General features: G+C 40.4%; 2 protein-coding genes across 2 annotated transcripts; one reads left to right on the top strand and one right to left on the bottom strand.

The window, feature by feature from the left end:
- Positions 1–2138: 2138 nt before the first annotated feature.
- nsrp1 (nuclear speckle splicing regulatory protein 1) lies at positions 2139–6131 on the top strand. The gene is made up of 7 exons (XM_071910416.2): positions 2139–2167; positions 3066–3156; positions 3389–3445; positions 3601–3729; positions 3979–4186; positions 4280–4382; positions 4855–6131. The coding sequence occupies exons 1-7, from the start codon at positions 2148–2150 to the stop codon at positions 5660–5662; spliced, it is 1416 nt and encodes a 471-aa protein (XP_071766517.1). The 5' UTR covers positions 2139–2147; the 3' UTR covers positions 5663–6131.
- Positions 6132–7130: 999 nt separating this feature from the next.
- LOC139920412 (calpain-1 catalytic subunit-like) lies at positions 7131–14027 on the bottom strand. The gene is made up of 17 exons (XM_071910427.2): positions 13794–14027; positions 13501–13588; positions 13275–13390; positions 13011–13144; positions 12539–12731; positions 11823–11897; positions 11031–11116; positions 10732–10803; positions 10410–10567; positions 10109–10266; positions 9280–9473; positions 8494–8548; positions 8322–8384; positions 8127–8184; positions 7961–8016; positions 7410–7488; positions 7131–7255 (listed from the first exon to the last, which is right to left on the bottom strand). Exons 1-17 carry the CDS (start codon positions 14025–14027, stop codon positions 7131–7133), a joined length of 1944 nt encoding a protein of 647 aa, XP_071766528.1.
- Positions 14028–15841: the final 1814 nt, after the last annotated feature.

Genomic DNA, 15841 nt, shown 5'->3' with positions numbered 1-15841 from the left:
AGATAACAAGCACATGTACTCTCTCTCTCTCTCTCTCTCTCTCTCTCTCTCTCTCTCTCTCTCTCTCTCCAATACTGATATCAGAGAGGGAAAGTTCCAGTTCCACAGATGTTTACCTCTCTCCACTTGATTCCTCATCTTCACTCCAGTCCCTAGCCATCTCTCTATCCAGCCATCCATTCATCCATCATTCTGCCTATCTCTCTATCCATCCGTACATCCATCCCTTGATCTATTTTACCATCCATTCACCCGTCCCATCCATCCATCCGGTGGACAGCTCCAGTCTTTCTATTTGTACCAGAGGGATTAGCGCTGAGGCCAGAGAGGAGATGAGGAGATTACGACAGAGATAATGGTGTTTGGATTTAGAGTCACTCAGAAGAGGCAACGGGAGGAGTTCAAAGCTGCAGCTTTAATCACAGGTGAGCCACACGCTCTCTGATCTGATTTGAGAAAATGACTTACCGCAGGTTTGGCACACAGCGGCTGAGTGACAGCATGGAAAATAGCAAATGACATGAGCAAATAAAACAGGATCTGAAATGACAGCTATCTCTTCTTATGTAGTTACACATCAGCTGCAGCCTGTCAATCATTCTTCGCACTCCAGTCAGAATAGCAGAGTCACTCTTCATCTTTCAGGCTGAAGACTCATCTTTTCAATAAGTACCTCATGTCACCTGCTCCCCATGAACTGATATACGCTCTTCTACCCATTATTATTTCTCTCCACTAAAAAATATATTCAATCCTCAATGCTTAGCTCTTATCTTACCCTTATTTCTTCTCCTAGCACTTTTCTCTTACATGATCACTATGTGGTGGCAGGAATATTATAAGGCTACTAAGGTCCCCCTGACCTTCATACTCATTACTATTGGCTGCTTGTAATGTATTGATCTAGGAATTTAAGCTTATCCTACTGTTGCATTCACAAGTTGCTCTGGATAGAACCATCAGCCAAATGTGTAAAATGTAAATGTAAAATATAATGCCTAATTGCAGATGCCTATTCGAGTTCCCCTCACCAATCAGTGGTCAGGCCAAGCAGACAGCCTGATCAGAAACTACCTGGGAATGTTAAAGCAGTTAAGTTGTGTATGGAAAGGTTTCAACTAGAAGCTTCACAGTCAGCAAGTTTCACAGTTACAGAGACATTTGACGACATTTTCTCAGTGACATCTCAGATTGGCTCACAGCACCAACAGTCTTCCTCTGATGTGCATGAAATTTGCTACATGTGTCCAAAAATATGGAAGCTAATGTGTAAACCATGTACAGAGTAACCATAAAAATACACTTTGAGTTCTGTGTTATATGATTGGCTATGTGCATATTTACAATCACAACCAAACTTCACTTTCATTTTGTCTGTAAGCTATTTACAAAATTGTATCACACCCTATTGGTCAATTTTTATCAATGCCTTATGAGGTTATGCTAATTCTGTAATAGACCACATATATTTACAATTGAAGGGGTTAATGACATTTATGATGATTATACAACTGACCCATATATAGGTTTCTGTTATAAATGGTACTTCTAAATTTGAAGCATATGTGGAAACCTTTAACACACAGGCCACAACACATAGGTAGCAGATAAGTGTACTCTCTTAAATTCTGTAAGAATAAAACACTAAAATTTGCTAATTGTGTCGACAGTTGCCTGGACTGGTTTCATAAATAGGGGGTGAGAGACTGGTCGGCAATTACGTTTGTCATTGAGTAGGACACTATATAAGGAGCAATGTCGCCATCTGTTGGTAGGCTAAATCCTAATAAAACCAATAGTTACTGTTAATTTTTTTTTTCTCGATTAGCATATTAGGATTATGCAGCGGCTATCGTTTTAGATGCATGTCATAGACATAGCCCAATTATCGCACAAATTGTTGATAATCTCCTTTTTCACATTAGGGCCAGTTGCTTCTATCTGTCTATTGAGGTCTGCACTTTCGCAACAGACAGGTGGACGAATATCGAAATAGATGAACGGACGCATAAAATTCTCCAAATTATTAATCATGGTCATCTAACATTACATTCATATGAATATTGAAATTGAACCAAAATCATATCTTGTATGGCCTGAAATGTTTTATCGAATCTGTCATGTTTGCTTACAGTCAGCAGAGCAAGATGGCGGTCCCTAGCAAACAGTAAGTTACAAACACGCTAACGTGGTGTTTGATTAGTAATTACTGACACTGTTTCTCTTTGTCGACCTGTCTGATATTCTGATGATAAAGAATTCGCAGTTAATGTAGCAACTACAGTGCTCAGGGTTACTTGAACATGACGGTTCGCTCTTTGCTGCTAAGCTAGCTCGAGTTAACGTTATGCTAGGCTGAATTAGCTTTACTATCATAAATCAGCTAACCAGAGTTCATCTTATCTTGCGTCTGTTTCGATTTTGCTGGCACATAATGTTTCGATTTGTTTTGTTTCACAATCACTTCATAACGTTAGGTCGTTTGGTAGATAATAAAAACGTTAGTAGTGTCACATGAGATGTGCTCTGATGTGGTATTTTGTGTTTTGGGGGGATTGGCTTGAGCTTCAGGGGGTCTCTGGGCAGATTTTGATCTGCCCAGAAAGTGAAATTGAAAATGCCCAGCGTAGGTTGAACTGAAAATGACACTATTTATTAAAGCCAAACCATCACTCTCAGCTGTACCTAACCTGACTTGTACATATGGCTATTCTGGAGAATGAAAGTTAGTAGCTCATTGGAAATTAGGTCCTGACATATTTGGCAGTGTAGGGCTTAATGTGATAACAAATCTGTAGAGGGATTCAGATGAGCAGTGTTTATGTTCAGTACAGATCATTTCAGGACTGAAAAATTTGTTGGTATGTTGGTAAATGCTGCAGATACACGCCTAATAGCTAGGCTGCTCCCTAAAGCCTCCCACTTTAACTGGATTTGTTTTCACATCACCTTACTTTATGAACATTCTTACCAGTGAAATGCATGTACATTTACAAGATGCATTGGCTGTGGCAGGACAGGGCCTGGAATTAAGAAGCTAAGTGTCTTTTTCTGATTTCTCACAGGTATGGGCTGATCTTGTCCCAGAAGAAAGCAGCGTCCAAGACAGCAGCCTTGCAGAGACCCTCAGTGTTCGGGGATGACTCTGATGATGAGGTAGCCGAGGTTTTTGAATTATTACCATCAAGACAGCAAAATTTGTCTTTTGTCATTCACCAATCGCTTTACATGGTCAATACCAAAATTTACCAGTACTCTCCCTATTTTGCAAACTAAATAGGTTTCTGTAAAAGAAAAAAAACTAAAATCCAAGGTCCAGATGACATATTAGTAGACTTTAGACTGAAGGTGTATGGCAGAAGTGATGTTTTGTTATGTCTGTCCTCAGACCTCGGTCGGGGAGAGTCTGCAGAAAGAAGCTGTGAAGAAGAAGATGATGAAGCAGGTGAGAGGAGGGATAAAATACTCTGAGATTTATTGTGGAATCCAGTTAATATTGTGAACTCCCGTATTATATTTTTGCCACAATCATGATCGTCTCTCTTTTTCCTTCTCCTGGCCTTTGTGTCTCTTGCTGTTTCTCTCTCTCTGTGTCAAAAGACTCGTTTGGAGATGCAGAAGGCCCTGGAGGAGGACAGCACTGTATATGATTATGATGCTGTGTACGATGACATTCAAAAACAGAGAGTGGAGAGCAACAAGAAGGTTCTTGGAGGAACAGACAGAAAGGTAATCTCAATTAACCCAATACACTAACATATAGTAAAATGTATGCCACTAACATTCAATGAACTTTGAATTCAGCCTGTATTCTCATACTGTATACCTAACAGGATCCTGATGTTGATCACTTAAATACTTGCATTAGTTGACATTGGGATCACCTATTGAGATTTTCCCTACTGGGATCAATAAAGTATCACAGTATTGTTAGTATGAACACTAACTCGACTTGTTTTCCTCTGTCTCTCCTTACAGCCCAAGTACATCAACCAGTTGCTGAAAGCGGTAGAAGAGCGAAAGAAAGAACAAGAACGGAGGGATGACAGGAAGATCCAGAAGGAGAGGGAGGCGGAGGGAGAGCAGTTTGCCGATAAGGAGGCTTACGTTACCTCCGCCTATAGGCAAAAACTGCAGGAGAGGAAGGAGGAGGAGGAGAGAGAGAGGAGAGTGGCAGAGATGGAAGGTTAGACTCTGATCCTTTAGTTGTCTTGGAAATAAGCCACTTCATGTGAAACAGTGTAAACTAATGTTTTTTATGTTTGCTCATTTTGGTTAGCTGCTCTGGACGTGACGAAGCAAAAGGACCTGAGCGGCTTCTACCGGCACCTGCTGAATCAGACTGTGGGAGAGGAGGCGATACCGGATCGCTCAGCAGACAAGTCAGTCCTAACTCTAACTTGCTCACTCATACACACAATTAGGGCTGGGTTGATATGGTTGAAATCAATACCACGATAATCATAAGGATTTTTTTCCGATATCGATATATCACGATATGGCTCACGTATGCAAAATCACGTTAAATAATCAAATGAATGTTCATCCCATTGAACGGAATGGTAATGTTAGGTGTGATGTCAAACAAAACTGAAATTTTCAAATAATATTCCTTAAAATGTTCCATACCTCATTTTGTCAAATTTTTTAAATAAAATGTGCTTTTTATCATCAACTTAGACAGCAGAATTGTGTCACAATATCTCAAAATCACCATATCATCAGGATATAATTCCACTGAAAGACGCTAAATGATAATATTGAATTATTGCCCATCCATATACACAACCACACACATTTGTTTTTTAGAGCTTCTCTGAGCCTGTAACTAAATCTCTCTTCCTGCTTCCACAGAACTCAGAGCTCGAAGGTTTCAAAAGCGGCAGAGAGGACTTCACCCCTTCCCTCACCTGCCTCCCATGACAACGTCCCCAATTCATACAGCGACACCGAGGAGGGGCATGACCAGAAGTCTGGCTTCAGCAAGCCTGGGCCGGGCTCCACCCACTCCAAACGCCATTACAGACAGAGGTCGCCCTCATCGGGGAGCGGAGAAGACAAGGAGAGGGAGAGGGAGCGGGACAGACAGAAGAAGAGCCACAGAGACCAAGACAGAGACCGAGATAGGGGGAGGGACAGAGAGAGAGAGCGAGACAGAAACCGAGACAGAGAAAGGGACGACCGACACGGCGGAAGAAGAGATGACAAGGACAGAAGGAAAGATCGGGATAGAGAGCGAGGCAGAGAAGACGACAGAAGCAGGGGCAGAGGGGATACGGAGAGGGAGGAGCGGCACGGGAAGAGGGAGAGGAGCCCTAAAGAGAGAGAGAGGGACAAGAACGGGGAACGGGAGAGGAGGAGGAATCCGGACGAGGACAAGCGGAAAGAGAAGGACCGGGACGAGGAGAAGGAGAGGAGGAGGGACGAGGAGAAGGAGAAGGCAACAAAGAGGGAAGAAAAAGACGAGGAGAGGAAGGAAGGAGTAGTAGGAGAAGAGACGAAGGAGAAACAAGGCGAGGAGAGCGCCGAACAGGAGGAGAAAGCGAACAAGTTTGCGAAGCGCAGCAGCGATCAGACGGTGAGTTCGGCGAGAGATCGGTACCTGGCCCGGCAAATGGCCCGCTCCGCCTGCAAGACCTACATCGAGAAGGAAGAGGACTGAGATTTGACTCGCACACACTGCAAAGACTCCTGTGTTGTACAAGAACTGTCTTAATATGAAGTGTGGCTGCTTTAATGGACGTGTGGGATATTATGTGCACACACACACACACACACACACACACACACACCAAACCAACTATTCAACGCACTGCGATGGACACACTCAGACAGCAGAGTGTGCTCATGATCTACTGTCTGGAAGATGAATGGATTTTCCGAATTGAACGGGTGAATTCGTGTTTCATTTGTAACGAATATGAAATGAGAGCGCTCACTTGTAAATGTGTGTTTTGAGACTTAAACGAACGGGTGTGTAGACGAAAAGAGTAATATTGCCTCATTGGGAAGATGAGTGAATGTGGAATGAGTTTTGAGCCAAGGGTCTTGTGTTTGACTAATTTTGTTGAGGTTTTGTATTTTTCTGGAGTAGTCTGTTCTGAGTTAATAAAACAATTTCTGGTCCACAATTTATTCTCTTGCATCCTGTTTATTTTGTTGTACAGTGATTTTACAGTGTACTGTGACACAACATGCACAGGATTAACATATATTAAGAGAAGATTAAGATATTTTTATTAAGATATTTTTCACTTTATAGTTCAGAGTGACAACCACATTTATTCCAGGAAGACAACTTGATGACAGAAATAGCAAACTATTATCGCATCACAATGTTTCGGTGAGAAGACAAAATTTCCATCAAAAATCTTTTCTCCCATCTTATGTCTCTCTTTTCTGTGATGTCAGCTGCAGTCTAGGCGTACATGAAGATGTTTGTCCACTGAAATAAAGGAATAAGCAAAAGTCACAACAATGTAGATTTGTCAGTATCCAGTTTTTTTCAACATTCAAGTATGGGGCCTTGCACAGAATGAATGCCGCACTGTGTAGGAACATGTATGTTGGATCTAGAGATGAAATAATAGATTCTTTGCCCCACAGTAATAAGTGCAACCAGACTTGCCTCATTCTGGTCCATGTAAATGACTCCATTGGAAGATTTGCTGCTGAATAGCTCTGTAATTAAAACAAACCACAAATATCTCTGTCAGATAAAGATAAAGGCCACAGGTAAGCTTTTAAAATACATCTTAAAATGGAGAAATCTACTGCAATTTTGAAGAATGATGCAATATTCAAATCTGGATTGTGTGTTGAGTATTTCAGTATGGTCTACCACCATTTTCCTGATAACAGATGCTTCTGTCTTGAGGATTCAATTTAAACTTTCACCAAAACCAAGAAACCACCCAACTTGGAAAAAAACAGTAATTAACCCCTAAGTTAACTCTTTCTGTGACAAATCAAAAAGCAAATATATTAACTTGCTACTTCAATTTTTCACCTTAAAGGGCTGTGTTGACCTTTTACCCCTTTAGGCTCCCGCCCTACTAATTTGGACACCTTATATGAGCACAGCAGCTTTTTTCCTTTTCCTTTTTGGAACTGGTGTGATTGGTTGCATGTCACTCACTGGATATGTTGTCCAGGCGCAGCATGAGAGTGAGGAAGCTCTCCAAGGAGATGGAGGAGTAGTAGCCGGAGTAGCGGAACGTCAGCAGAGTCACCATGCCGTTATCCAGGTCTATTCCTGGTGGAGACGCATGGAAAACAATCACTCCAGTCACAACCATACATGTGAAGTATTTTCCCCTTTCCTGTTTTGGTATAAGCTTATTATTCATCATACTGTGGCTGCAGACAGTTAAATTCAAATCCAATAATCTATTTTTTTTTTTTTTTACCTGCAGTCTTGATGGCATTCTGTAGCTCATTGTAGGAGAGGGTCCCAGTTTGAGAAACATCTGAGCGATCGAAGATTTTCTGGAAGAAATATTAATTTCCTTTGAGCAAACAGACAGACAGACTCTGGATATGGAAGTCAGATTTTCATCCCCCGAAGTGATTAAATGCACATCACAGACACATAAAACCTTCAGACTCAAACTTAAGCCAATATTTCTTAAAATAAAAATGTTCAACTTTCAGAAAATCAGATGAAATGAGTTGAATATGTTTTCCTAATGGCTTTATTTGCTACATTACCTTGAATTCGTCAAACTTGTTCCAGAGATTTGAGAATTCGGCAAAGGTCATCTTCGCCCTCCGGTCGGTCTTTGTACATTAAGAATGTTTCATATATACAGATGAAAACTACACATACAGATGAAACATTTTAACTCCCAATCAGTGTGTCATGATTCCATATGAATCAGAATAATAGATCTTTTCAGAGATGATAAATTGGGGTGATTTGTAAAATAACTTAATAATGTTAACACGTTTTGAAGGATACATCCATCATAGCAATCATGCTCCTGCAGGTATCCAGGTCAAAGCCGTCTCGGCTCCCTGTGAAAGGAAGACACAGAGTAACAAAAATAAGTCTCCACATGTGAATTAGCATTTTTTTAACGTTTGGAAAAGAATCTCACATCATGGCAAAGTGACTATCAACTCACCATGAGGGAAGTTGTCGTTCAGGAGCCTTTGGAGCTGTCTGTCACCCAGCTCACCATTCTGACAGAGACAGAAAAAATAAAAACAGGGATTGAAAACTGGCAAAATGGGAAAATGGATGGGTGGATGGATGAGTGGAGAGAGAGAAAAGAGAGACAGAAGATTTAAAGACATGCATGGGTTGAAAAATAACTCACCTGATTAGCATAACGCTTGAACATGGCATAGGTTGAACCATTGTCATTGTCTTCACCAGTTGGCTTAAAGAGACAAACATCATCAGATCATTAGACATCAGACTGGCAGATTCAATTTTGAATGGTATTGAATTACAGCTACAGGTATTCAACAAATTTTTTTATTTCATACCTTGGGAGTCACAGGGTGTTCATCTGTGTGTTCATCTTCATCTCCATCATGGGCGCTGGGTGCAGAAAAGAATCAGTTAAAGAGCAGATTTGTGCTTAAATTTCCAGTCAATTTGTGCTATTTATGATTTTTGAATTGGCCTCATGTTGTGGAAGCTCAGTTCTTGACTTAAAACATTCAATTTCTGCACTTTAGAGGTTATATTCTAAAACATTATATCAATGCCTGATGATCATTACTCAAGCTTTCAAAAACATACAGTAGATGATTACATTCGAAAAAATATTTCTGTTTTATATAGATATCAAACAATTTAACATTAACAACACTATCCTGTAGTGAGTTTTACTTTCATTCTACAGACATTTTGGCAAAGTATGGATCAGATTTTTAAGTAGTGTATACCTTGTTTTGGAATGAAAATCTCCATTTGGGACATACAGTATATTGTGTCATAAATCATGTTTTTTATGTGGTTCTCTACAGATGGTCAATCTTTACGACTCTGTTTGATTGTTTGATTGACTTTTTGTACATATATTTTATGATTATGTGCACTTGTCTACACTTATCCACACCTCCTCTTGGGAGTCTATATAGATGGTGTCATTGAATGTTTCACCTGTTCTGATGAAGGTCTTGTACCGAAAACGTAACCAATAAACTGGTGTTTTTTGCATAGAGGTGTTGCATGGAGCTTTTGCTCTGACACTGAGATTTTTTCCTCTGTTGCACCCGTGCTACATTTTTTGCTGTGTATCATGGTAAACAAAGTAAACTCCTTACTCCACGTCACTGTCGGCCTTGGAGTAGACGGTGAGAACGAAGTCTGCGGTCTTGTTGGGCTTCATGGTGGAGGGGATGATCACATACTCTCCGGGCTGCAGGCTGTGCAGCTCGATCAGATCCCTTTCATAGGTATAAGTCTGCTGCTGCTTCACTGGCCGGTTGCTCCTGAAGAAGGAGGATCCCAGACGGCCCTGTGGTGTCTGGATCGAATACAAATCTAATTAAATGTAATTGTTTCCATCAGATCACAGGCTATTATATCATTCAAATAACTTGATGGTGGATTTTGCTTTGTGTGCATATAGGTAGTGTGTGATATTTCTTGGTGCTTACCCCTGGTGGCACCTGTTGGATTTGAAATGGGAAAAAAGAATGTCAATATGCAGTAAACATTGTTTCCACCCACTCCAGTATTTTTGTCATAGGGATAGCGTGAAAAATGCGAATGAATTTGGAGAAATGCAAAAGAGAAAGTTCTGCCAGGAATCAATCTTATGTCAGCAGAGGCACATGTGATCCCAAAAGCAGATTTCTTAATTACTAATCACATAATCACTAATGACTAATAATGCACTTTGTTACACAGTTGTCCTCATTGGTGAGTTTTGCTGCCATTTAATTTCTGTTATCCAATTTCAGTTGTGCGTTTTCTTGTCGCCTTGGTTGTTTTTTTTTTGTTTCCGAAGAGCTGCTGAGGGCTCCTTTAACTCACCTTTAACTATTTTTGGGGTTTCATCATTTTCTTATATGCCAATGCATTTTACTTATTTACTAACTAATCATAATTTATTTGTTATATAATAAACTCAAAGGTCAGGACTCAGACCTGGAAGATGGTAAGTCCAATGGGGCTGGATCTCATCTTATTGCGATAACGCTGAGCAGGTTTCTGCATCAGAGACAGCAAGATGTTTTTGTCTCCCTTCTCTTCCTGGTCGATTTCCTTCACTCTGATGCGATACTGAGGGTTCATCGAAAAGGTAGCTAGGGACGGGAAAAGAGGCGTTAAATAATGTAACCAATACAGATGGCGCTTAAGAAAATTTGTTGTTGTTTTGTGCTCCCACACATTAAAGGAAAAAGACATCACAGTTCGAGTTAAGGGTGGAAGGATGAATGAGGCCCACCATGACTGATGTTGCCCCCTGAAGTTCTGCCTGCCACCCAACTGCCATCATAAATCATGCATTTCCACTGGCAGGAGAGGTCACCATCGATAAAGTTGGGGTTCTCACAGCAGATGGACATAATGTAGAAATAGTGGCAGAAGTCCTCCAACTCCATCCTGACAGACACAGACAGGTAGACGGATAGAAAGAGAGAGAGACAGAGACGAAAAGCCAGGAGAAAAATCGATAGATGAAGAACCAGAGGGAGAAATTGTGAAGCAAATCTATAGATCTTGCTCATTCCCTAAGATGTTGCTTCCAAATCTCTATCATTATTTACCAAAACTCTCCATCGTCACGTTCAAAGCACTTGGCCCGATCTTCGCGGCTAACTCTGTCCCACAGATATGACCTGAGCACAACAATAAAATTAGTTAATGAGAGCATGCAACATATGACATACAGGTTTGTTCATGGAACAGGATTTAGCTGTTCTTCACAGAAAAATAATGAAGTTGTAGCGCAGTATAAACTAGATCTTTTTATTGCTGTGGAAACTATCTGTGCTCATGTTGCATTATTAGTTTTAATTGTAAACTTGTAATGAATTTGGGATGATGATATATGAGTCATCCATACTTGTCACTCCAGTTTCCATTCCACTCCTGACGGCCCCAAGGGTTCATGATTCGGACCAGCTTCACTGTGGTCCCGTTACACTCAACCTAAAAATGAAAAGAGAATGTTTTAACTTTTTATTTTTCCTCAGTGTAACTTTTTAAACTTCCAAATATCGTGACATTTACAATTTCAAATGCTCTGAAATGAGTTTCAGTTTTGTTTGGCATCACACCTGGCGTTGCCATTCGGTTCAATGAGATGAACATTAATTTGATTATTTAACATGATTTTGCATGCGTGAGCCATGTCGTGATATGTATTGATATCGAGAAAAATCCTTGTGATTATGATGATATTGATTTCAACCATATCGTCCAGCCCTATATACCCCATCTTTGGTCTCTGTACATCGTCTAACTGTCTATGCTCAGTGAATGAATATGAGATGTAATATTGTTGTATGATAGCCTGTGTTACACACTGTCAAGAGGAATGTGCATTTTCTTTTTTTTTCCTTTTTTTTTCCTCTTTTCTTTAAATTTTAATATTGTTTGTAAATTTATAATGTATGTTCAAATGCTGAAAAAGCAATAAAAAAAAAGTTTTAAAAAGTTTTTGCTGACAAAACTTTGCCACGAAGACAAGGATAGAAGGAAAGATAGGGAAAGAGAATTTTGCCAATTCAAACTCCTATAGCTCATGGCATTACACTGATTATTTTCAATATGCCACCCCCCCACCCACCCACCCCCATACGTGCACACACACACACGCACACACACACACACACACACAAGCACACACACTTACCTGAGTAACTGCTGTGACAGTGTAGGCGTGTGCGTCCACCAGTCCAGTGTGTGCCACAGTGTTCACCAACTCATCCTGAAACAGACAAAACAGCAAATCATTCCATGGAATTTCATTTATGCAGTTTTTCTTTTTATATTTTACTTTCTCTCTTAAAGTCGAGATGAAATGAAAAATGCCTTTTTAACCCTTTTAGATCACATCCCCGGTCATATTGTGCACCTATATACCAATATATGCCAAAAAAAATACAAAAAATCAATTTCTTTGTATTCTTATATCAAAATTCAATCATGTTTTCTTCCTGTAAAACAAAATATGCCGTGTGCTTACGTAAGCATGCCCGTAACTAATTTCAACCAATAATATCATGACATCCACCCATCAATCAATCTTCAACTTTTAGCGCACAGAGCTAAGAGGCTAAGATTCATTAGTTAGCTAGCTAGCAATAGCATGGTACTTCGGTGTGTCTTCGGGTGTTATGACACGCCCACTTTTCAACGTTCAAATCAAATTCCTCCCAACGTTATGTCCCGCCTGTCTTTCCTGTTTCACTTGGAAATATGTCACGATACGGAAGTTAGATACTCTCGAAATGCCGTTTCATCTCGACTTTAAAGCAGCAAAAAAAGACCTGAGTCCTTGAAGAGCAAGAAGAGTAAAAAATAAAGTAGGGAAACGGAACTGAATTTCTGCTACAAAGGGCTACTTACCCCTTTCTGGGACGTCGTGCAGCAGATCATTGACTGGCACCCGGTGGCTCTGGTCAGTGAGAGCCACAGCTCGCTATCATGGGACGCAGTGTGAGACTCTCTGAGTTTGTAAGTCATGTGCACGCCGCCGCTGAAATCCTTGAAGGCCTCTGATGGAAGACCAGCGTTCATGTCTGCGTATGAACCGCACACTCTGACAGAAACACAGACAAAACAGTTTTTTTTTTTACAACAGGCTGTACAGGAGGTCGTCATGGATACCACTCAGATCATTTTCGTCATTGTAGTACTATAACAGACTCTTTCTTCTATCATATATCAATGGAGTCAATATTGATTAGCTGAACATCATCAGAGGTCTCGTGGGGATCTTGAGGATTTTAAGTATTAATTCTGATATTTGTCCCACTGCTACATACAGCAACTGTGACTCCAAATGTTTCAGGTCAGGGTGGGTGAGCTGCTCACTCACTTGGCATAGGCTTTCTCCAGCAGAGGAACCCAGAACTCATTGCCAGATTTGGAGCGCACAGACAGGAACTGCTTGTTGTACGTTGGCAGGTAGTCGTCAATGACAACATCCACCCACTTTCCAAACCTCCAGAACTGACAGAGGAGCAGTTTCAGGTTAGTCGTCAGGAATGCAGATTAGTTGAATGACGTGAGGCAAACAATGGCGAGTGGTTTGTGTCATGAAAAAGTTTACTTTATGGAATCTGTATTATTGTTCTCTTACCCTGAAGTGAAAGATTCCTGCATAGTCCTTGAAGTTTTGGTCAAGAGGAACAACTTGCACCATCAGATCTTTCTGGAATGTCAGCGATGCAATTGCAGCCAGAAACCAGCAGTTACCTAGTAAATGAAGATCCACAGGTCTCTAGTACTGATGCACAGTTCAAATTCACAACCTTGCACACACTTTTTTGTTACTACTGAGCAATGAGTCAGAAATCCTTGCTTACCCACACTCCCTTGACCAAAGTCAAACCTTGAAGCTCCTTCAACAAAGAAAGAAAGCTCCTTGTTGATGTTTTGCCCTTTCATGATGTCCTGCACCGAGACAAAAACAAAGTTCGTAGAAGGAGATGAATCAGATGAAGTCAAGCATGTACATGCAAAAAATGCAACTATGTCAAAATGTGTCATCCTATAGAAAATACATGCATTTGCCTGTATGATATTCTAACTTCAGAGACACATGTGAAAGGAAAACCAAAGTCTAATCATGTCAGGCTGTGTTATAAATGGCACTTACCGCAGGCCTGAGCCACTCCACTTGGTCTTGTTGCCGCTGGCTGAGATCAGGCAAGTCTCCCAGAGAGTTGTTGTCGGGTGGGAAGGTGTTGTCCACGAAAAGTCCCTCCCTCCTGAGGTAGTACTGCTTCAGGTGCTCATAGTCTTGGCTGTTGAACTTGGCAGGGTTGGAGGGGCTGCCCTCGCTGCCATCTTGGTAGCGCAAGTTGATGATATCAGTGCAGGACTCAGGCATGTTGAGGTCTGAGGGGAGAGAGGAAAAAAAAAGAAAAATGCCATTAAATGCTCCAACAAAACTAATAGGTGCATGTCATGATGTTCAGAAAGCTGTTTTCTCTCTGAGTCTATTCACAATTAGAACTAAACTGAGATGATTACCTGGGAGACGGTTGCAACCAACTGCTGCTTTTCAAGAGAAGCCTTGGATCTGCTCAGTCTGGTGCAGTCTGTACAGCAGCTCATCCCTCATTTATACCCATCCTCTCTTACATAAGTCCACCTGAGTCAGACCCTTCCCCAGAAACTCCAGAAAAGCCACATTTTTTACAGGTGCTTGAGACACTAGTTTTGTAGTATAAATCATCATCCCTACTGAAACGGCTCTGATGTGTCATGTGTGATTGATTTGAGGTGTCAGTGGACTCAGTCAGACTGTGTCCTGTCATTACAGCAGGCCTTATTTTGTGATGGGTGCATAGACATGTCAGTGGAAAACGTTCTCAGCATTTGTAGGCTGCATGTAACAGGATCCCATGCTGTGCTGCACGGAGAAACTTCATTGGTATTTTCACACAAAGTAATTAGAATCTGTCAACACGCCACACTTAGAAAGTTGTCTTGCTACTGCCATAAAGGCAATTTAAGGCAGGTAGCAAGTGCAAAATTTGCTGGTAAGTTTTATGAATAAGGCCCTATCTTTATCTAACAAACATAGTTCTCCAAAGTGTTTTTTTTTTTTTATCTTCTGCTACATATGCACTCACCTGTTTGAACATGTTTATTTCATGTTACATTGTCACTTCAGAGTCATTTAAATGAACATAACAAAACTGCTGCATGTTTGTGTGCTACACAGTATTGTATATAAAATAAGTCTATGATTCTACAAAAAAACACACTTTTGATTAGTTGAGATCAGTTATTTTCTCTCCCAAATATCAGATTCAGCTTTGACATTCAAACAATACGTAATCAGGGTATCAGGACATTTGGTGGCCATTTTGTTTTAACCCCTGCTATCAATATATCTTCATCTAAAATACTTTCTAAACCACCAAAACTGATGAAAATGCAAAACTAGAAGCTGCCTCCTATTTTTTTCTCATTTGTGAAGGAAGGAAGAGGAGGCTCATGTTTGGATACTGGATTATGCCACAGTGAAGACACTTTTGAGAAAAAAAGAGACAACTTCTTGGCATGTTGAATTGTGAGGTTTTTGACAATGCAGTTTCATGTTTAATGGCAGCGAACCACCAAATAAATTGCTATCAAACATCTGCATATTGGAAAATATGACAAACATCAGAATTATTAATTCCTACAGTGTTGAAGCAATATTTCACCAGAGTACAACACACACAACAAACTTTGTTATGACTCCATGGACCGACCAATCGATCTGCCTCAAAACAGAAGCTAATAGCTGGTCAGTGCACATCATCAGTTATATGCTAAGCTAGCCATATGAAACTTAATGACACTGGATATGTGATCAGCATTTTTCTTAGAGGAAAGAAAAGGAAGGAAATCCACTCGTTTAACTGGAAGTTAAAATGTTGTGTGTTACCTTAAGTTATCACGCTCCAGCACCACTTGTCAATTATTCATACAAATCTCTGATCTTACCAATTAATTGGCCTAAGCAATTAATCAGCTGATGTCTAATCTCAGAATTGGAACAAAATGCAAATGCAAAATGCAAAATGCAAATTGACACATTTGACTTAAAACTGGTTGAGAGATACAGCAGTAAAAACTAGGTGCAATTTTAAACAAACAAACATAAAAACAAATGAAATGGGCAAGGAAAATACACATAGGGGCAATGCA

Source organism: Centroberyx gerrardi, chromosome 11 (assembly GCF_048128805.1).
Source record: "Centroberyx gerrardi isolate f3 chromosome 11, fCenGer3.hap1.cur.20231027, whole genome shotgun sequence".
NCBI lineage: Eukaryota > Metazoa > Chordata > Actinopteri > Beryciformes > Berycidae > Centroberyx > Centroberyx gerrardi.
Note: the sequence above shows the minus strand (reverse complement) of the source record. Positions and strands in the feature narration are given on the sequence as shown.